General features: G+C 49.3%; 1 protein-coding gene across 5 annotated transcripts in view; it reads left to right on the top strand.

The window, feature by feature from the left end:
* PTPRN2 (protein tyrosine phosphatase receptor type N2) overlaps positions 1-22,203 on the top strand; it is a 945,556-nt gene that overhangs the window by 625,564 nt on the left and 297,789 nt on the right. For all 5 annotated transcript variants that reach the window (XM_044747547.2, XM_070516905.1, XM_070516912.1 and 2 more), the window contains one exon: positions 5,950-6,014. In XM_044747547.2, coding sequence (XP_044603482.2) covers positions 5,950-6,014 — 65 coding nt within the window. The remainder of the gene's footprint in view (positions 1-5,949; positions 6,015-22,203) is intronic.

The raw sequence follows: 22,203 nt of genomic DNA, 5'->3' as shown, positions 1-22,203 counted from the left end.
CCACATCCAAGTGACACGGTCATATCTGGTGGCCCTCTTTCAGATGGATGTTGGACACACAGAGAGCTGCATGCCTGCACACACACCCTTCCAGCCACTGGTGTCCCTCACCTGACAGACCTCACCTGACCACCTCAGACAGACGCAGCTGCTATCATGGCCCCCGTTAGGATGTCAGCTCGAGAAGGCTTGTCTCATTCCTCACAAGGCCGAGCGCCTGGCACAGGGAGTGTCTGAACAAGTGCGTGGATGAATGGGTGCAGGGGGAGAGGTAATTCTCTCATTCAACCATGCTTCAGTCTGGCTAATCCTGAAAATAGCTGGTGGTGGGAGATGGAGGCACGCTTTTAGGAATGGACATGACCAGAACCACCTCCAGAGTTTCTGATTTGAAGGCCTGGATGGGCAGGAAACAACATTTTTACAAGTGCCCAGGTGGAGGGATCTAAACCCACTGCTGCGAGGAGAGGGGAAGGAGCAGGCTGTCCTGAGAGAGGAGAAAGCAGGGCCTCTCCTGACTCCCCTTGTGCAGAAGACAGAAGGGCCCGTCCCGCGTGGCTCTGAGAGCAGGCGGAGCTCGACTTGGAAGTTCCTGCGACGTGTGACTGTTGCAGGAGGAAGATGTAACCTGAGTTGTCTAAACAAGGTCGCGAGGGACACTTGAGCTGATGTTCAGCCTCTGAAACGAAAACAGAAGCATCGATCGACAAATGGCAGCACTGGGGATGAGAGATGATGGGCACTGCAGAGCAGCGAGCAGGCAGATGCTGTCCTCCTCCTGTGAATGGCCTCTGGCCAGGCTGCCACACGGACCCAGAGAAACAGCTGAGGAACCACTGCCGCGCGCCGAGCCCCATGTGTGCACGGCACAGAGGCTCCACACAGTCCCACAGCCACTTGTCAAGTGGGCATCGGAGTGCCCAGGTCTCATAAGGGAAACTGAGGCAGGGTGCAGTTCAGTAACGAGCTCAGGACACAGGCTGGCCATCCTAACTGCAGATACCTTGTTCTGTTCAGCTCTGTGAGGAACTCACCCCTGCAGATGAGAGGAATGATGGCCAGCGAGGAGCTGAAGATCACTAGGCATTATGTGCACGTGTGGCTGTGTGCTAGTCTCCACTTTTAAGAGAAAATGTCTTGGGAACAGGTTTTGCCCAGGACTTTAAAGCATAAAATGGGAAAATTTTATTGGATAAGAGGAGGCAGACTCTGCTATCCATGCAAAGTTTGGGAAGCGGCAGCTCTCCATGGATTTCGTGTCATTCTAAGGGTAAAATGAGTAATTAATTGACAAAACAAAGGGTGCCAGCAGTGAGCACCTGCAGGGACTCAGGGAAGCACAGAGGCTACGGAGCAGACAGAGAAATGGGCTTACAGGACGGTGGGTCCTCAGGACGTGCCATTGGTGGCCACAGAGAACGGGGAAGGGAGAGTGGATGGTGAGGTTCCGGGGCTGCGGGAGCCTAGGATTGGCTAGCATGGGGAAGAAAGCACGCAACTCTCGCCTCTGTACAGCCATCCATCACACGAAGGAAGTGGAGCCAGGGCCTCGTTGCAGGCCATCCCGCAGAAAGCGTGAGGAGAGACTGTTACCAGGGGTTGGACCAGGGCTCGCCCCATGCAGCTCACCCCTGGCTCGCTCCGCCTCGACGTGGCGAGTCCGCTGGGGCCAGGGCTCTCTGTGGCCTCAGATCACTGCCCTGTGTCTTCTGGTGGATAATTCCCTCGAGTGCTTCATTCAGTTCTTGGTGACAAGCCATTTTCCCCTCAGCTCTTTTCGTCAGGTGCGAGTCTCAGAATTCCCTGGGTTTCCTGCCTAGACCCACTTGCAGGACACTGACCCTGAGCAAGGCCAGCCTGGCGGTGTCCTCGTCGCAATTAGCATTGGCCTTGGGCTGTGGGCCAGACCATGTCCTGCAAATTTGTATGCTGAATCCCTACCCCAGAGTGACTGTGTTTGGGGGTTGGGGGTTAATTAAGGGTATATGAAGTCCTAAGGGTGGGGCCCTAATCCCCTAAGACCCGTGGCATCACAGGAAGAGGGAGAGGAAGACCTCTCTCCACACAGAGAGAAGGCAGCTGTGTGCGTCCAGGAAGAGGGTCCTCCCCAGACACCAGCCCTGCCGGCACCTCGATCTCACCCCGGGTGTCAGCCTCCAGAGCTGTGGGAAGTCGACGTCTGCCACTTAAGACGCGGTGCGTGGTGTTTGTGGCAGAGCCCCAGCTGACTGCGGCCCCTCGGAGACAGAGCGGCTGTGAATCCTGCGGTTCAGACCTGGAGTTTAGGACGAGATGGACTCGCCTCTGGCTCTCGACAGTGCCACACCCTGTGTCTCCTCAGTTTCCCCATTTCTAAGATGGAGGCAACACAGTCTACTCCCTGGGCGTTTCCAGGGATGAAGGGAGGCCCAGTGTGCATGCCGGCCTGGCTCGGTGCTGCATGTGGCCAAGTTGTGGGTGTTTTCATGGTTTACTTTGTGGTTGGGATTTGACTGGCACTTTGGCCTTGGGTTGGTTCAGAAGGAGGAACTGGTCCCTGCACTCTATAAAGCCCTTTACAGCTTCAGAGACAGCCCTCGTTTACACAGTTTGGGTGGTTTGCCCCAATTGCTGGTGGTTTTGAACTGACTAAACTAACTTTTAAGCAGTCGAGGCAGCCTTGAGAGCAGCTGAGCAGCTGGCTGGGCTGTTGGAGTTGCTGTGTTTCCTGGAAAGAGAGCTCGCCTCGTGCTGGGCCCTGAGGAGCAAAGATGAACTGGCGCCCGTGCCCTCCAGGGCACACGCGGGCTCAGGCAGATGTGTGAGGGACCAGCCACGGCACAGCGCCATATCTCATGGACTCCAGGCCTTTACGTTGTTCTATGAACCACTAAAAAGCAAAGACACCACCAGTTAAACTGTAACATAGTGCTTTCTAATCAGTTGGACTTACTTTCTGCTTATTGAATCAATCTTTCAGGTTCAGTCATCAAAGTTGCTGCTGTGCGTGTGTCAGAGGAGTGTTCTGGCTTCCACGTTCAGAGTGTCATGTTCCTACACGACACCTGTGGTTTTCCACACGACAGCATTGCCGGGTCATCAGGAGCATTTATTCATTTATCTTAGGTGAGGAAGATTGTCCCTGAGCTAACATCTGTGCCAATCTTCCTCTGTTTTGTATGTGGGATGCTGCCACAGCATGGCTTGACGAGCAGTGTGTAGGTCTGTGCCCAGGATCCAAACCAGCGAACCCCAGGCTGCCGAAGCTGAGGGTGTGAACTTCACCACTGCACCACCAGGCTAGCTCCAGTATCTCTTAAAGAGTCTATGAGATGATCTTCCAAGCAGTATCTCATCCAACCAGCCGACACCCCTTCTAGAAGTTTCTGGAGCTTGTCAGAAGGTGCCAGTGGAGAATTTTCTGATAGAAAGGAGACACATATTCTTTCAAGGCCGTCCAGTGGTGGCGGCAGGCGGCTGTGCAGTAGGCCAGGTTTGCACGCAGTGCAGTGACTCTGTCAGGCCCAACTGTAGATGTGTTAAGATGTAGGGGAAATGCACCTTTTAGAATCAAGGAGATATGATGTTTTAAGACCTAAAGTTTGGGTATAAACAACGTGTTATACCGGTGGGGCTGGAGCCAGTTCGTACCAGCTCACTGGAGCTCATTTTTACTCTTTCAGGAATTTTGTGAAATTAAAATTTCACATTATGCCATTATAAAAAATTAAATTCTACATACTTACAGTTAAATTATGTTAAAAAAAAAAAGGACTAGATCCCCAACTCATCATTGCGCGATTTGTTTAATACATTTTACTATCGTCTATGCCCATGAGATTCTCGCCGTATCTATGTGGTGGAAACCCCGGATAACGGTGTGGTACCACCGTGCATCTCTCCCCAACTCCACTTGGTGACTTTATATGAGCATCCTGATGGCGTCCACACGTAGGAGTGACAACACCACAGTGCGAGGTTGCCTGGGGGTGTGGTGAGCCCACACAGCAAAGCTGTAAGATGCGAAGACACGTCCTTGCTGCAGGCTCCAGGGGCGGGTGGTGCCAGGAAGGCCTCCCAGCGCAGGGCAGTTCAGGCTGCTTGCAAGATGATCGTGTTGTCACCGAGCTGAGAAGGTCGATGATGTGTTTCTGGCAGGGGAAAGGGCCTGCCTGAGGGCCTGGGGCAAGGAGACCAGCCTGGACCTCGGGGACTGGCTGGGCAGGGCTGTGTGTCTGCGGGAGAGCCGAGGGAAGGGCTTGGAAGCCCTATTGAGGAGTCTGCAGACAGGTGAGCCAGGGAAGGAGTCTAGGCAAGAACCAGCAGTGTCTGGCCTTCTGCACATGGTAGAGATGGACCAGCTCTGACGGCGGGTTGCATGGGGCCACCACCTGCTTCGTAGACGAGGTTGTGTTGACACAGCCAGGACCACTCCCTGTTCCCTTAGGTCTCATCCTGCTGCCTTCACACTGCGGGGCAGGTGGTCTCCTTGGCAGGTCCAGCCTGCAGTGCCTGCTGCCGGGCCCTGCTGGACGCTGGCTGACCCTTGGATTGCACCATCTCCAGTGTTATTGTTGGGCTGGTGTTTCCATCCCTGAGCCTGAAATATCTGTTACTGCTTTGCAGCAAAAGGTGGAGTGCTCTTTAAATTCCACTTTTATGTACTTTCTGTTTCTCAGCCTGTTTAAGAGTTCAGTAACTATTATTCCCCCAAAAGCAGCTTGCCGTTCAGTAAATGTTTCCCTTGTTTGCAGAACAGTAAAATCGGCTGCTTCATGCTCTGTCTCTTACAGAACGTTCTCTTCCAGTCCAGGTTTACTTTGGGCCACGGCCCCCTGCCTCCCTCTGCTGCCTCAGCTTAAAGTGTCTGGAGGCACCATCGCTCCACCCAGACGGTGCCGCCTCCCTCTCTGAGTGCGTGGATAATCACCCAAATGTAAAAAGCAATGTTCACTTGTTCAAAGGGAAAACTTTCCACAAGATAATGAAGAGGCCTGCAGGGTGGGGAGTGCCGTCTGCCGCGGGTCTCATTTGTATCACTCTAAGAGACGCGATTTCATTACCCAGATTCACGTACGTGTGTTACAAGAAGAGGTGAAAGTAATTGCTGTCTGCTTGCTCCCTCATTCTGCATTAATCACAAGCACAGTGCACTCTTCATTCTTAGGGCTTGCAGTAAAATTCTATTTTTTCTGGTTTTCATTTCCAAAATGATGGGCTTTATCCAAAAGAATATTTCTACAGAATCGTAAGCCAAGGTCAATTGCTTTGTGATCCAGCTTCCTCCCGACCAAGGAGGGCAGGTGGGCTTTCGGTGTTAGCATCAGGATTCCTGGGTTTTCATTTGTGTCTGCTAATTGTCTCCAGGGCTCACTTCTCTTGGTCTGATGTGGAGGGTAACTCATGCTCTGAAAGTCTTCCTTGTTCTAAGTCAGGAGCAAATTAGGGTGAGGCTCATGTTGGAGCTGAATTAATATGGACTGTTTCTCACGGGGCACAGTAAGAGGGACTAGAGCGGCTCCCAGCCGTCTCGGAGTGAGTGCACACGTGCAGTCGGGCCTTTCAGGGAGTCTTCCCTGTGAACCAGAAGTCTAGCTAACAGGACATATTTCCCAACGATTACGTAATTAATAGCCATCCTATTCTAAAATAAAACTTGACAGTTTGCAAAGCATGCGTTCGAACAATCTCCCATCCAGTGATGCCAGCAATTCTGAGGACTTCCCATGATGACTCTGTGTAGATGAAGCGGAAGGCGCACAGGCAGGCTGGCCCAGCACATCAGCTCCTGAGTAGGAAATGGGGTCCCTCGCTCAGGTTTTCCAGTTTCAGGCGGGTTCACACACTGCTGTTATTAGGCTGTCCGAGCAGTGGTGTAACGGAATTTTTCAATAGAGCAAAATGCTCAGGCTGTGTTGAGAATGTTACCTCTCCAAGCTGATGCCTCTGTTTCTTAATTTTTCCTAACAGTTGAAAATAAGGACAACTTGGAAAAAACATCTGGACTGAAAATCCTTCAAACCGGAGTCGGGTCGGTGAGTAACTGAGGGGCTGCCCTCTCAGATGCGCTCGATCGCGGCCTTGGTCTTGTCTCTGGGTGGAGACCTGGTGAGCGGAGGCCGGGGGCGGTGAGCGGAGTGTGGGTCGGTCCGACGAGGTTGGAGGTTGTGCTGACTGTGGGGGAGACCTGCTGGTTGGCGCACCGCAGCCCTCACTGACTGAGGGTGCTGACCCCTGTGGATGGCTAACTTGACGCTGCTTTTGGTTTCCTTTGTAATCATAATTTGGTGTCTCCCCAAGAAAAAGCAGTTGTGGATGAGAAAAACAGAGAAACCTTCAGAAAATGTGTACTTCCTCCTTCAGTGTTTTGTTATTGCTAAATTTGTGGACCTGAGCAAGCCAAGAGAAATTGTTCTTTCCTCTGGGATTCGGTGGGGCCTACTTCTGTCTTCCTTATTTAAAGACACATATTTGGGTAAGGGCCATATCAGAGAATGAATGCCTGCGTAATATAATTTAGAATCTATCAAACAGCAGTCATGTCCTAACATTGCTGTGCTGGTATCAGAAAGAGGTACTTGACCAGACACTCCATCAGCAATTAAAGCTGATGGCGCTCACCTCCGGGAACCCTGGCTGATGCCTGCGTTCCCAACCTCAGGCAATTTAATGAATTGTTCTCAGAACAACGGACGTGATTCATCCCAGGAGTGGTATGTTGCCACTCATAAGTCAGCGTGGACTGAAACCAATCTGTGCTATCGCATTTGAAATTCTAGATTTCACGGCACTCCCCATTACAGATAATTAACTGTTAAGGGGCGGCTTATTGATGAGTGCTCCTTGCTAACCGCAGAGATGTCCTCCGCACAGCCACTTGGAGGCGAGCCGCTGTCTTTGGGGAAATCTCCTGTTCAGCAGTCGTGAGTCCTGGCTCTTGAAATAAGAGGTTGTTTAATTGGTGGTTCTTCAGCAGCAGAGGCCGCCGTGCTTCCCGAGCAGGGGTGCGTAAGAACAGCCTTGCGGAAGCGCACTGGGCCTTGAAGACACGTGTGTTGCAGTGACCCGGTGGGCAGAGTGCAGGAGAGAAAACAACTGATGACTGACAGAAACTTGTCAGAAAATGCTTGAAGGGACTGAAAGACACTCCCGTTCTTGTTTTTTCTCACTCCCTGGCCGGCTCAGCCTGGCTTAATGAAGCGTTTGACAGCTGAGGACTCTGGTCTTTCCCCACCGTAACGTGCTGTACCTTTAGCAGTCAGTGAGGGTGAGGTGGAAATCAGGAGTCTGTGGGGGTCCCAAGACCATCTGTACCCCGTGGAGGGTGCAGTGACCGTGGCAGAAAGGGCCAGAATGGCTTGGAGGATCGAAGTCCGTGATGGAAGCATTCCACTTTGGCTGCCTGTATCTTGGGTGTAGAAGTAGACATGAAATCCTCCTTGCCCTTCCTCTCCCTTCTCATCCCCGTGAAGTGGGATCCGGTTTGGTGCCGAGTCATTCCACAGGAGGGATATTGGTGTCCAGTGATCGGGGAGCAAATCCAGACTGGTCCAGGTTAAAGCCACTCATGTAGGCTGAGCAGAGAAAGCTCTGATGCTGCGAACCCTCCCCCATTACAGGGCATGTCGGCCGTGTGGGAGGCCGGCTGGGGGCTTGGGAAATGTGCTCTGGGGAGCTGAGGCAGGTGCTGCCCTGGAGGAGGGGAGGCAAGGCAGGGCTGCCGTGGGTGATAATGGGACCCCAGGGCTGGTTGGGGGATGCCTGGCGTGGCACCTGGAACTCAGTGGCCGTCCTCCTGATGGAAACGTGGTCTCCTGCGGTTCAAGAAAGAGAGGTAGGACGTGGCGATGGGGTCAGCCTGCTGACTGGCTGGCTCTAGTCAAGCATGGCTTTCGTACATACCCTGCCAAACATGTTCTTAAACGTCACGAGATCTAACGCCGATATCAGTAAACCTTGGGCCTGAAGGGTGGGCCTTCCTCTCTGTCCTGCTTAGGACAAGCGGCTCAGTCCCGATCTGGGAGGACGTGGGGGTCAGGAAGTTGTGACTTCCTTCTCCTTGCTCCTCCCCAGGGTCACTGCCAAACTCTGCTCTCAGTGACAATTCCTGCTTTGGTCCCTAGGCCATCTCTGGCAACCTCTGACCTCCAGTGATTTTCCTCATCTACCAGGGAATTGAGGGTTTTTATTCTCTTCAGGACTTGATGTAATCTGTTAATGAACAAAAATTCAACTCATAAATTTAAAAATCTAATTAGCTTTATTCAGTGATTTGTGAATCGAGGAGCATCCCATCTAGTAAATAGAAAGTAAGGCCTCTGGGGAGTTGTACAAAGTGGAAGTATTTAGAGGCAGAAACTGGGTGGGACAAGGAAGTTGTCAGCAAAGGAGAAGAAAGATTGTTCCAGGAAGGGCCCCCTTTCTCTGGGGGAAGGTGCAGGGGTCTTATTGGGCAGATGACCTCGCCAGTGCTGGTCAGGAATTTCTGGACTGAACAGTGTAAGGTCACCTCCCTGGGAGAGGCTGAAACTGCAGTTAAGTCTTGGTTTGCTTCCTGGGGGTAAATGACTCCCCCTTGAGCCTGTTATTTGTTTTTTTTAAGAGTTCCTTCAACCTAGAGCCCATCATCAACTCTGCAAATTATCATCTGTTATCTCTCTGAATGTTGCCTCTCTCCCAGGTTCTCTGTTCTCACTACATGACTCAGTTTCCTCTGTTGTCCAATGGTGGTGATCACCGAGTCTCCCTCACTGGGTCGTTGTGCAGATTTGCTGAGATAATAGATGTGAATGCCTGAACATAGTGTGCACTCTGCAGATACTCTCTTCCTCGGCACCGTCCTTGGTACCCTGCCGTGGTGCCCCTCTCAGAGAGGTGTGGGCCTTCTCCGTGCTGTGTCTCAGACTGCTGTTTCATACTCACCCCTTTATCTCAGTGCCCCGTGATGGATTATTTCCTCACACTGTATTCCGAATCTCTCCTTCTCTGCATCTAGCCTTTTATAAAACTGAAATGTTAGATACTTTTGTTTAGTTACTGTATTTTCCACTTCCAGAAAACAATTGTTTAGTGCATCTTCAAATCTGTTTTTTTCTACTGACTTTTATGTTCATTATGTTTTTGGTACTTTATCTTTTTAATCATTTTACAGCTACTTAAATTATAGTCTTATTCATACTCTTTCACTGTTTCCTAATATTGGGTTTCTACTACTCCTTTTTGTTACACTTCTTCCTCCACGAGAAATGGAGGTTCATTTTCTTGTGTGGTTTATGAGGGATTTGTGTGTGTGTGTGTGTGTGTGTGTGTGTGAGCTCACCTTCAGTGGTGATAGATTATACTAGAAGTGTGATTCTCTGTAAGAGTTTCTGCATGCTTTTTGTTTACTTCCACTGGGACCCTCAATGTCTAAGTGGATCCATTTCTGTGCTAATCTCCCACCTTGAAGTTTCTGCCCCTTTAAAGTAGTAAAATCCGTGCATGTGGCACAGGTCTGGTTTCAGCCTCGGTCTCCTTCCCGGGGTAGCAAGTGCTTGATCCTGGCCTCCATTCGTAGGTGAGGCAGCTCTCCAAGGTTCTAGGCTTAATCTGAGGTCCCAGTTTTAGCCTTCCCACCTCCTGCAGCTCTAGGGCCATATCTGCTATCCTTGTGTGGACACAGAACCCTATACCCCAAACCCCAGGTCTCAGGCCATCAAATCTATATAGTGCCAAAACCCCAAGAGCAGCTGTAGCTCCAGCTCCCCGTTACAGCCTGGGTTTGATTTCCCTCTTCATTTTGGAATCTGGAGATTCCCGTTCCTTTACTTTTGTCTTAGCTTTGTATGGTTTTAAGTGGATGCATTTTATTCAGTATTCCCATGTGTATCAGTGAGAGGACCCCCGCCCTCCTCAGCTCAGCGCACTGTTTGTTCATTCAGAGGATATTCACTGAGTGCTTGCTATGTGTCTGGTGCTGGTGTAAGGACTGGGGTGACAGCAATGAACCAAACAGACTTGCTGTCCACATGGAGCTTCCAATCCACCAGAAACTGGAGGCCCATGAGGAACATTTCATCTTTCCTCTCAAGACAAAAGTCCTTCCACCACCTTCACTGGTTTCTGTCTTGCATGGGCAAACCATGTCTCATCTCTTCAGCTCCAGTGTCCTTCATATCATGTCCACTTGTGGACACACTTCACAACTCCTGTCCCTCTCAATTTACACTCAGTTTACACACCTGGTCTCCAACCTAGTTCCCTGCTCTCGCTGTACTTGACCTTTGAGCCCCACGCATCTTGAAGTCTCCTTTTCACTTCTGTGTCCCACCCTGACCACACCCCTGGCCTATTTAGTCTGCACCCACCTCCCATTCAAGACCAAATCTTCAATACTCTTACCCTCACCTCCCCAGGCCTCCTACAAAATCATTGTTTCTTTTCATTCATTCACCAAGAAATATTGAGCACAACTGTGTGCCGTCAGGAACGTCCATGCTTTAATGCAAATATTTATTTTCCTCCACTTCCCCCACTAGGTTGTGGTTTCTAGGTAGAAGGGAGTGTGTCTTACTGACTTTGCTGTCACCTCCTTGCTAGGCTGACTGATCTCACCAGAAATTCATCACCACAGATCTCAAAGGAAGCCTCAACACTACCAGACAATCATTTTAAGAATGTTCACCCTCCCACACTCCAAAACATCTACTTTTTAATTCTCCTCTTCCCTCATGTAGGCAACCACCCCTCCACACATGCACACACACACATAGCCACCCCCTTAGTCTGTGGTCTTTCATTGAGCAGAAGAACTCTGCATCCTCCCTGCTTCTAAAGCGTCCAGGGAAATGCACGTCTTGAGCCTCCCCTCTCCCAGTGGATGAAGTCACCTGCTCCTGCCACGCCCTGGCCCATCTCCACTCACCCCCGAAAGACCACCCTCCTGCTATTATAGTCTCTTTCTTGCATCCTCTGTTTTCCTGCTTTTCCGGTTTATTACTGTCAGCCTACAAATATGCTCAAGTATTTCCCATCTTATTAAAATAAAACAACTCCCTTGAGGCCCCAGTCCTTCTCACCCTCCACCATTCTCCATTTCCCTTCACAGCAAAACTTCTCAAAAACTTCGTCTACATTCCCTGTATCCAACATCTCACACCCGCTCTCTCCTTGCATCCCAATCAGAACTTGGCTGAAATCTGTTGTCAGCACCACTAGTGGCCTCGTAGTTGCCAGAACCAGTGGTCACTGTTCTGAACTTGAACTGCTTGTCCTCCCGGTGGCATTTACTGACCAAACTCCTATTTGAAGCCTGGACTGTGCTAGGGGCTCCCCCTCACACTTCATACCAGCTCCCGTCTGTCGGATCCCCACATCTCTGAATGCCCCCAGGACAAGTCTTCTCCTCAATCCCCTCTGCACTGTCTCCCCAACACTGTCATCCAGGCCCCGGCTTTTTATGTTATCTCTGTGCTGATGACCTGGGTTTATATCTCTAGCCCCGGCCCGTTCACTGTGCTCTAAACAGGCGGAGCTACCCGCCTCCTGCGTTTCTCTGCTTGGGGACCTAGTGAGGTGTCTCAGACTTAAAGTGGGCAAAGTATAACTCTTGGTGTCCCTGCCAGAGCCCGTTGCTGCCCCCAGGTTTTCCTCGTCTCATAAATGGGCACCGCGTCACTATCAGTTGGTGAGGCGCTGTCCAGGAACTGGACTGACCTGATTCGTGGAAAGCTGAGCTGCGCTTAGATTATTTATGAAGACGACCATTTAGTTGTTGAAGGAATCACCCTCTGCCCATTCCAGATGCCCACCCTTGTCAGGTGTGGGCAGAGGGCTTCTGCCTAGACCAGTGGCCAGTGGTGATTGACTCACGCACGGTGGGGGCCGTGGCTCCAGATCAGGGCAGAGGGTGAGAGTAAGCCAAAGCCACCACAACACTGGCTCCTCCATTGCCATCACAGTGTCTCCTGTTTCCTCGCTGGTCCCTGAGGGGCCAGAAGTGTGACCGTACCATCCACTGGTCAGGAAATGACCAAACCCTAGACCATTTACTTTACCCACTGATTAAAACCTGGCCAAAGAAGCTCACCCATCACCTGAGTGCTCCCTGAGCTGCCTCTGTCTCCATGGCAGCCTCCAGCTGTTCCCTTGGTCCATGAGTGTTTGCAGCCCAGCTCTCCGACCTCCTGTCCTTTTCCAGGGGGCAGTTTTCCATTTTAAAGGCTGCATTTCTCTCACCTGTGAAACTGACTGAGGCCATTCTCTACGGGCTGTGGCCAGGGATCCCACATTCCTTCCATTTACTTTCTGCCTATGCGTCTCCAGGCTGGGAGCTGTCCTTGACGAAGGGAAGGGGAGTTTGTTTCTTTGGAACGGATTTAGATAGTGAAAATGGGAGAAAAAGGAACCAGTTGAGGTATTTTTTAAAAGCTAACTATCTCTTTCTCTAATTTTAATTGCCTTTTGCAGTATTAAGCTGGTTTTGATGATTCTGACTTTTCTTTTGAAGTATGTGTGCTGCGGACGTCTCTCCTAATTCCTGACTCTGGGATGTGAGACAGAGTTTGATTGCTAGGAATCTAACAGCATTTACAGAGTCTCTCCCTGGTGCTTGTGATTCACACATGTGATGGCAGAGAGTGGAATTAAAACCTTTTAAGCCAAAGGAAATATCTCAAAACAAAATTTAAAGGAAGTGAACAGATTACAGTACACGCACACATTCCTAATAGACGGGTGGTATTTTGACGTATTTCAAAATCTAATTTCTGATATCTTGCAAGTGTTTACATTTTTTTAAATTAACGAAGTCATATTTCTTCCAAAGGAAAATTATAATATTACAAAGAAGAACTCAAATATTTGGAAGGAAAATAATGTAGATGATTGTTACCAGGAAGGAGGTCCATGAGCACAGCCTCCATAAAGGTGTCTGAAATAAAGAGTTACTTTCTAATTTCCTAACAGTGTGATAAACGTACAGCTGTAAGATTAACCTGCCCAGCATTTTAGTAGGAAAGAGCAGCTGACCCGTGAGTCAGCATTGCTCAGGGGGCCTCAGAGGCAGCCCATTTCACAACACAGAAGTCCTGGCCCAGGCTGAGCACCATGGTTCAGCTGCCCTGGGCAGTAAGGAGCCCTCCGTCAAGGGAAATTCAGGCAGAAGAGAGATGGCCGTCTGTTAAGATTCTGGAAAAGGGAGTCTTTCTACCTATCTAGTGTAAGGAGGAGAAAGTTTTCCTCAACTCTTTTGGGGTCCCTGGCTGGGTCTGAAAATTAAACCAACAAAGACAGATTAACAGGAGAAAAGCACCCAAATGTATTTAAGGTAAGGTTTACGTGGCACAGGAGCATAAGAAATGAAGACCAAAGAAACGGTTAGACCTGAGTGTTTTTAGGCTGGATTTGGTGAAGGACGGGCCATCGTGGAGGAGTAAGACAGGACAGAGTGTGAGGTGGGGCAGTAAACAGCAGGGGGAGACTTAGCAAGGCCGGCCTGCTGGGCTGCTTCTCTTCAGAGATGAGGAGTCTCCTTTCGCTGGGTGCAGGGAGGGCACCTCTACACAAGGGTCTCAGGACCTGCTTCAGGGGAGAAGGGGGAGGCAGAGTGATCTTTCTGCTCTGGCACTTTCTCAAACTCCTTCAGCTTGAAATATTCAGTATGGGCGCCGTATTTTGGGGTGGCATGTCTTGAATCTCATGACTAGCGTGGTGTGATGTTAGACGTGGTTTTCAGATATTTTTTCAGAGAGCCCAGGGGTGAGTGTTTTGCTTGAGTGAGGGCAGGTAGGGTGTGAACCCCAAGGTGTGCACCATCCGCTCTCTGGTTTAACTAGGTCTGCGCTTCTGTGGCCTCTGTCACTCACTGGGCTCCTGAGTAAGATTTTGTTCAAAGAAAGTATTATGTGGCTAAGACTATGTTGACCCCAAAGGTCCCTTAAAAGTCTATGACTCTATGGGTGTGCTTCCAGCCCTGTGAATTAATGTGAATTTATCGTGTGATGCTGTGTTGGTGGTGGGGGTGTGCATACATGGCAGTTGGACCATGAAAAGCAAGTGGCCATGATGGAGATACATAACTGATGTTTGAGAAAACAGCTGTTTCCTCCCCCAAATCCCACTTGTTCATTGCCCATCTGTTGAAAGAGATACTCTACGGAGCTGTTCTCAAAATCAGAGTCCAGAGGTTCAGGGGATTACTAAGAGGAACCTGGTACTAAATGCAGACTTGGCCAAGTCAGGAGGCAGGACAGCGTAGTGGTCATGGCCGTCCCTGGCCACATGCCGTAGTCACCGGGATGCTTGGGAGGAGGCGCATGAACATCCCAACTCCTCAGAGACTGAGTTTAGGGGGTCCAGGCTGGCCCAGGAGATGACCTGATGTAGAGAGATCTTTGCCCACAGTGTGAAGAAACCAGCAAAGTAAACTTTCCCCAAAGAAGAACGGTGGGGAAAAAACTCCATCTGATGGTCAGGCTGAGGGGAAGTTGTCGCTGCATGTCACAGATGGAGCAGGGGCCTGCCCTCGTCATGCTTGGCAAATGTGGGTTGGTGGTGAGGCTCCTGTCTTGAGGAAATGCTGTGGTGGCTGTGTCAGTGGATGACTGGGACATCCAGTGAACAGACGCGAGCCGCAGAAGGCTCTCCAGCCGAAATAAGCTCCGTTGCAGTCAGGTGCGGGGTCACAGGTCAGAGCCACACGCAAGTAAGGAACCGGTGGGCGCTCTGATAATGTCCCGGGTCTAATCTAAAGTCTCATCCGTAAGTGGTTATGGAGGTTGCTTAGAGGTAATAGTTTTGGTTTCTTTAATAAAGATCAAATGTGCTAAAACTTATATATACTCATCTTTTAGAAAGCAGCGTGGCAGTGGGCTTCTATGGCTTTAAAAAAAATCTTCCCCTTCAGCTCAATAATCATATTCCCAGAAGTTTATCTTAAGAGGACCATTGACTAGAAATGAAAATGAAAAAACAAAGCTTTCTGAAAAACCAAAACTGACCCAAGTATAAAACCATAGGAAGGTAACTAATTACATTATAATAATAATGTAAATGGAATTCAATGGTTTCATTAAAAATTGTTATGAGAACTCTAAACTTAAAGGCAGCCATGTAAAATGTGTGTGCACGCAGACTTGGGTTAGACAACAACAAGCAAAGAGGGTAAGCTGCAGAATGGGGGTGGTAGGATCAAAGTGACTTCTCTCCTTTTCCAAAATTTTCTTCAATATCCTTTTTTAGTCTTTGTTTTGAAGTCATCGTAGATTCACAGGAAGTTGCAGAGACAGTGCAGAGATGTCCCTTGGCACTCCACCAGTCTTCCAGGGTCGAAACATGCGACAGGACAATAGCCAACCAACAGATGGATATCGGTTCAATGTGTGTGCATAGTTCTTGTCATTTTATCTTTAATACCACTTTTTACAATTTTAATAGAGAAAAACATGCAACCGAAGTAAATGAGTCCATATTCACATTTACAAGTGAGTGAGGACGTAAGAGGAAACACCCCCATGTGTGAGTGCCCGGAACCTGGGGCGGCTGAGCCAGCTCCTCGTGGCCTGTTGACTCACAGGGTGCTATAGAGAACGTTACGTTAAAAAATAACTGAAGTTGTCGGCATTTAGGAAAGTCTCACATGGCACTGTGTCATGCACACAGGACTTAAGAAGCAATTTACAGGGTCCCTGGTGTTTACAACAGGCGTATGTGTGGAAACCCACGAGAAAGAGCCCTGAGGTGGGTGGGTGAGGAGCGGAGAGGCCGACCCCAGGCAGCGGCAGTGAGTGGGCGGACAGTTCTGATGGGAGCTAATGAAGTGGAGGTGGGGCTTAGAAAATGGTCTTGTCAGAAAAGAGAGCACCCAGTGGATTCAAGAGCATTTGAAGGAAAAAATGGTAGTATTTGAGGTTAAGTACAATGAATAAGAAAAGATGGAGATATCAGAGTGGACAAGGTCTCCTGGGTGAAGAGACCATAACTGAATTTGAGATGCTGGTCACGTGTTTGCAGGTGCCTGGTGACCTGTAGGTAAATAAGGCTTCGGCCACCTCAGCTGCACATGCCAGACCCTACATCTCACCCCATGGCTCCTCTCTCATCCAGCCTCAGGCTGGCTGTGACCAAGGTGGAAGGTGGACGCCAGAGTCACAGGCCCTCTGAGAGCCCCGGGAAGACCATGGAACCTCTCTCCAGAAACACACACACGTGCACACACACAGCCCCGGACAGCGCCCAGGCATACTGCTCCAGGGAATTTGTGGTGTCACAGCCCCAAAGCCTAGTCAGTGATCCAGGAGCCCTCGACAGGCTTCTGGAGCCACGACTGGACTTCTGCTGAGACCTCGGGGGCAGTGAGGGAACCCAGGGCCCCCGGCTGGCATGGGGCCCTCTTCTCTACCCCTTCATGAGATCTGGGCTCCCCTCACTCTCATTTTGTGCACAGTCACCTTATTTGATTCTAATCTGCATTTCTTGACAGAGAAAACTGAATTTTTTCCTCCTAAATGCATTAAGTACATCAGTCCTAAGAAAAACCTGTTTACTTATAAATACTGCTAATTTGTGTTTGAAAAGGGAAATCTTCATGAAATTGCATTGAAATATTTGCAGCAGCATGTCTGAGACTTGTAAACTCAGCCCGTCTGAGCTGTGGTGATGGAGGGTCAGAGGTCAGCTGAGCAGCCCATCTGGGCTCTGCTCCTCCTGTGCCTTATGACTTTTGCTGGACAGGCCACCACTGAGCATCGCACAGCTTCCCCCACACACAGCCCTAACAGATGCTCTTCGTACTGTTTTCTTATTTCTCCAAAGTGAAGAAAATCACACAAAAATATGTTTGGCATAATTAACTGCACTTGACATATCGACAAATATGCGTTTATTATGAAACAGCATCTTTTGCTTCCGAAATGCTGTATAAAGCACATGTCACGTGGGCCCACGAATGTCTCTTCAATACTTTTCTGTGATTTAAAGGCAGCAGAGGTACCCTGTGATGTGGCAGTTGCTATAGTGACAAACTCAATTTTTATTCAGTATCAGAGTAAATAGTCACGTAAAGTGAAATAAGTCCCATCTGCCTGTGGTGGTGGCTCCCACTGCTCCCCTCCCCGTCCCTTGTCCTCTTTTAACATTTTCAGCTGCATTTTCCTAGAAATGTGCGTAATATGTTTCACTTGCGGGGCATGGCTGGGACTTGATGGTGTTCCCGTAGGAGATGGAGGGACCGTCTTACTGAAGTGTAACACTGTTCTGGTAGCTTCCTCTACAGAGCGGGGTTGGTGTGGTATTGGAAGTTAATTTTCATTAAAAAAAAAATTAATCTAGAGATACTCCTAACAGAATGCAATATTCTAGAAACGCTTTTTCGCTGCTTAACCCATAAGACTTGGAATTGCTTGAAAAAGAGTGAAGAAAATTGGAGGGAAGATACACAGTCCAAGCGTCCTCAGCTTCCTGCAGAGACGGCGATGGCGGCCAACAGTTGCTTCCTGCTCCCTCCCCGCCGGGATCTGTGTGCATAGTCCCCATGTCGTGTGAGGTAGATGTGTTTCACAGATGAGGAAACTGAGGCACAGAGAAGTTAAGTGATGGAAACGGTCAGGTTTCGTCTCCCGGCCGCCCAGCTCCAGAGCCTGTGTCTTATTCCCAGACTGTACTGGACCAGCTCTGGATTCTGCCTTTTCTTGAGAGGACCCTAGCAGCTCCTGTGACTTGGAAATGCGTCCACTTGTGGTACTGGCCTCAAAGGGGGCTTTGGATCTCCTACAGACGGGGTCTACTTGGAGACCCCACGGCCGGCCGCTGGCCCGAGTCCTCCCGCTCCTGCCTGAGACCCCGTACGGGATGGACGGACAGCTGTGCAGTCTTGCTGGGCCTGCCGTAACACAGCCACACAAACTGGTGCTCAAACAACAAGCAGTGTCGTCTTGCAGTTCTGGGGACCTGGAGTCTGAAGTCAAGGTGTGGGCAGGGTTGGCTCCTCCAGGGGCTGAGGGAGGATCCGCGCCAGGCCCCTCTCCTCGGCTGCTCAGTAGCCACCTTCATCTTCACGTGCTGTGCTCCCTGCATGTCTGTATCTGTGTCCGAATTCCCTGTTTTCATAGGGCGCCATGCCTATGGGATGAGGACCCACCCATGTGCCCTCATTGTGACTGATCACCTCTGTAAAAACCCCGTCTCCAAATAGCGTGACATTCTGAGTCCTGGGGGTTAGGACTCCAACATATCTGTTTTGGGGGGACCCAATTCAGCCCATAACAAGCTGGTAACGCTACCCGTCCCTGCTCCTTCCCCATCCTAAATCCCGGAGGGGCGGCAGGGGCTGTTGTGCACTGAGTGGAAGCCCTTCGGCCGGGCGGAGAAGGTGCGCCTCCCTGCCCTCTGCCCGTCCCTGTGCTCCCTTCTACCCATCTCTTCCATGACGTCCCTCAGCACCTACTCGAGGTGTGGGATTTCATGTCTCTCTGCCTTTTACCCCATGAGCTTGAGTAAAATCCACGTGGTTAATCATCCTGGTGTCTCCAGCACTCAGTACAATGCCCGACATACAGCAGGAACCCTGTGAACACTCGCTGAAATGAACCCTGTGGCCCCTGGGCAGCAGGGTGGACTCCCCTCGCTGGCACACTTGTCTCTGCGCTGTCCTCCTCGTGGGCCCTTCAGATGCCTTTCCCAGTGCTTCGAACCTCCATCAAAAGTAGACTCTCCGTGAAAGGGCTCCTCCCTACGATTGTGCCCACTTTATCTCTTGTCACAGGAGTAACAGAGGCCCCCTTCCGTAACGTTGTCAGGCCCCAAAGACATTGTGGCCCCATTCTTTCCTTAAATGTTAACATTCCCGGATGCATCTTCAGGACAACTGATTCCAATAACTCCCTGTGTTTGATCCGTGAGTTTAAAAAAAAGGTTCTTTTCACCCATATAAAAAAATTAGTAATCAATATATCACAAAATATAATCAAATGCTAAATTTAAAGTAATCTCGTCTTAACTTGATCACATCTGCAAAGACCCTATTTTCAAATAAGGCCTCACTCACAGGTACTGAGGGTAGGACTTGCACACATGGTTTTGGGGGAACACAATTTGACCCACAACACCCTGAAATCACAGATTTCATCCACCCTTTTGACTAGAAGCCGGAGTATCGATTATTAACTGATGGATAACCGAGTTTTCTTCTTGTGGGGATGCGACACCTTTCATCCTGATGGCACAGAGTCAGCCTTCCTGCAGGGTTGGTTTCTCCACTAGCAACCGAGCTTGACTGAATGGACCTTGGGCCAGGTTGGATCTCCTCTCTTATCTCCTCCTCCGACCACACACACATGCATGCACACACACAAACACTCATGCACACACAAATGCACACACGTGCTCTCCAGACCCACCCATCTGCCCTGTGCTGACAGGATTGAGCTCTCAGGTGAATCAGGCTGACACTGTCTGTACCTGGGGTTGGGGTTATCACTGAGTACACCTGTGCTGAGAAACTTTATGAGGTGAAAAAAAAATAGAAATGTTTCACTTATAGACCTTTCTGATAATTTCATATTTTCAAGTAAACATGAAAAGTAAATAATCTAATTTCATTTTTTATTAAACCCACTAATTCTCATTGTATTGTCAAATTATGTTATTTTTTCTCATCAAGATTCCTGAAAGCTGGAGTCTCCTTGGTTGCATCCCTAAGGCACATTAACGGCTGGTGTACCCCATGAGTATGAAATATTTTAAAACTAAGTAGTAGGTTAAGTGCACTTGTGTAGTCTTACCTGCAAAGTTTGTGAGATACAAGTACAAGACGCTAAGTTTCTGGCTTCTGAATAAGCCCCCTCCTAGGGGCTGACAGGCTGGTGACTCCATCCTGGAAGTGCCGTGCGGGGTCAGCAGTAGGACTTGGTTTGGTTTCAGGGTCATACAGGTGCATCCACGGTACCAGCCGAACGTGCTTTCCTCCGGGGCACCCCAAAGCCTGCACTCAGGGCTCCACACAGTCTGGAGAGTTCTAGACCTGGAACATGCTGTGCACTAACTGTAGGCCAGTGACTTGAGCTTTGCACCTGGGGAGGTAGGAGGCGGGGTACGTCCTGCTGCGCCCCTGGGACCTGCTCACCCCGCTGGATGCTGAACACGGACCTGAGCCCCAGCCTGGGGGTCTGTCCCTCCAGTGTCTAGGCTGTACCTCCCTTTTGCATAGCGTTTCATAACCAGGCATCAGGGAATCCTCAGAGCAGTGGGGCACAGGCAGACCCCTTTGCCTAGGGCGCTGGCGTCACACTACGCGAGGGAGGGTGGGTGGAGGGGCACCGCCGACTGGGATCCCAGTGACTTTTCCCCAGTCGGCACCCACAAAACTTCACCTTTGTTTCTGTAAAACAGAAGACCTAGTTAAAAAGCTAATTAGGCTTCTGTGGGTACAAACCCTTCTATTGAATTACAGCTCCATTTTTTTTTAATAAGAGCATAAAGCAAAAAAGAAAATTCTTAAGAAGTAACTTTCTTCCCTTGACAAGCACTTGAACTTAATGCTACACTAAAAATATCAAATTCTTTCCTCTATTACATGGTGGTGACGCACCCTGCAGTCACAGAAAAGGGTTGACTTGATGCCTGACATAAACCTAAGGAGTCGTTTCCATGCCAACCATATTAATTTCCTAGAACTGCCTCAACAGGACCACAGGCGGGGCCTTCAACATCAGACGTGGATTTGCTCACAGTCCCGGAGGCTGGCAGTCCAAGGTGAGGGTGTGGGCAGGGCTGGCTCTTTCTGAGGCCTCTCTCCTTAGTGTGGAGATGGCCGCCGTCTGCTGTGTCCTTACCTCGTCGTCCCTCTGTGCGTGTGTGCGTCCCAATCTCTTCTTCTTTTGAGGACACCAGTTGTACTGGTTCAGGCCCCACTCTAATGACCTCGTTTACCTTAGTCATCTCTTTAAGGATCCCATCTCCAAATACAGTCACGCTCTGAGGCCCTGGGAGTTAGGACCTGAACGTGTGGATTGGGGAAGGACACAGCTCAGTCCATCACACTGACTCGTAGTCAAATCTGTCCTGTCAGTGTCTCATAAACTTAGAATTCCTTGTATACATTATACTTGTCCAAAAGATAGTATTTGGACAAGATGGATTCTAAGAAACGTGTATATGCACAGTGCTCCTACGCCATGTCAAACAATAAATGGAAAAGTGAAAAATTCTACCAAGCCAATCAGGGAGATAAAAATTAATTAAGTAAAACTTAGTGTGCAATTTTAAAAGCGTAAGGGGATAGTTTTGTCCAAAACCCCATCAAATTCATGATTTGATCTGGGACACCCAGCCATAACAATAAAGTAAAAATTACCCCAAAGTGTGGACAAACTGGACATCACCATTGGTGGTACACAGAGAGAAAGACACAGCCATCCTAAGGACCAGGGGGAGGATTAGATGTCACCACTCGTGGTACACAGAGGGGAAGACCAGGCACCCTAAGGACCAAGGGGAGGACTGGCCGTGTCTGCTGCTGGCCGGGTCACCAGTGGATGGTTTGCAGGGAAGGGAGTGTCTTAGCCTCCTTCCTCCGATGGGATGTGATGACTGGTGTGCAATGTGGACAGGCTTTCCTAGCAGGGGAGCCCTGAAAAATTCTTGACTTTGAAATCATATAAGTTATGTTGAAATTTTATTTCTTTGGCAAAGGGCTGTCTGCTTCTTTGCAGTTTATTTACTGGTGGAAGCCTTTTTGTTCTGGTGTGCAGCAGGTAGACTAATGAATTTATTTTAGAAATGTCAGTGATGTTTTATGACGCTGCCTTTGGCAACAACATAAAAGGGACTGATTGTTAAACTGCTAATTTACAGATCTTCTCTAAGTGAATGCAAACAAATTCTGGTCCTCAAAGCCCTGCTAATATACAATGTTCAATTTTTAATTTCCAGTCCATCTTAGATTATGGGGATGAAAAACAATATTTAATCCCTCGTTAACACATGAATAAGCGGAAGCTGTCATTTTCAACCAGACAATAACGGGATTATCTCAAGAACTGTCAGTTTATGTGAAAACATTATGTTGCCCAAATTTTCATAAAAATTAGCAGTGGATAGTATTCCAGATCAGAGCGATGGAAAGAGGAAAGTCTGCATTCATGGTAATAAATATTCATATTTGTCTGCTCAGGAGATGGAAATCTAATCAAGGGGCTATTGATGCCCTGGCTTTTTTTTTTAACCAAGACGCTTCATTGAAATTGGGTT

The sequence above is a fragment of the Equus asinus genome, chromosome 1 (genome assembly GCF_041296235.1).
Source record: "Equus asinus isolate D_3611 breed Donkey chromosome 1, EquAss-T2T_v2, whole genome shotgun sequence".
Classification (NCBI taxonomy): domain Eukaryota; kingdom Metazoa; phylum Chordata; class Mammalia; order Perissodactyla; family Equidae; genus Equus; species Equus asinus.
The sequence above is the reverse complement of the archived record's forward strand: the minus strand, read 5'-3'. Positions and strand labels throughout refer to the sequence as shown.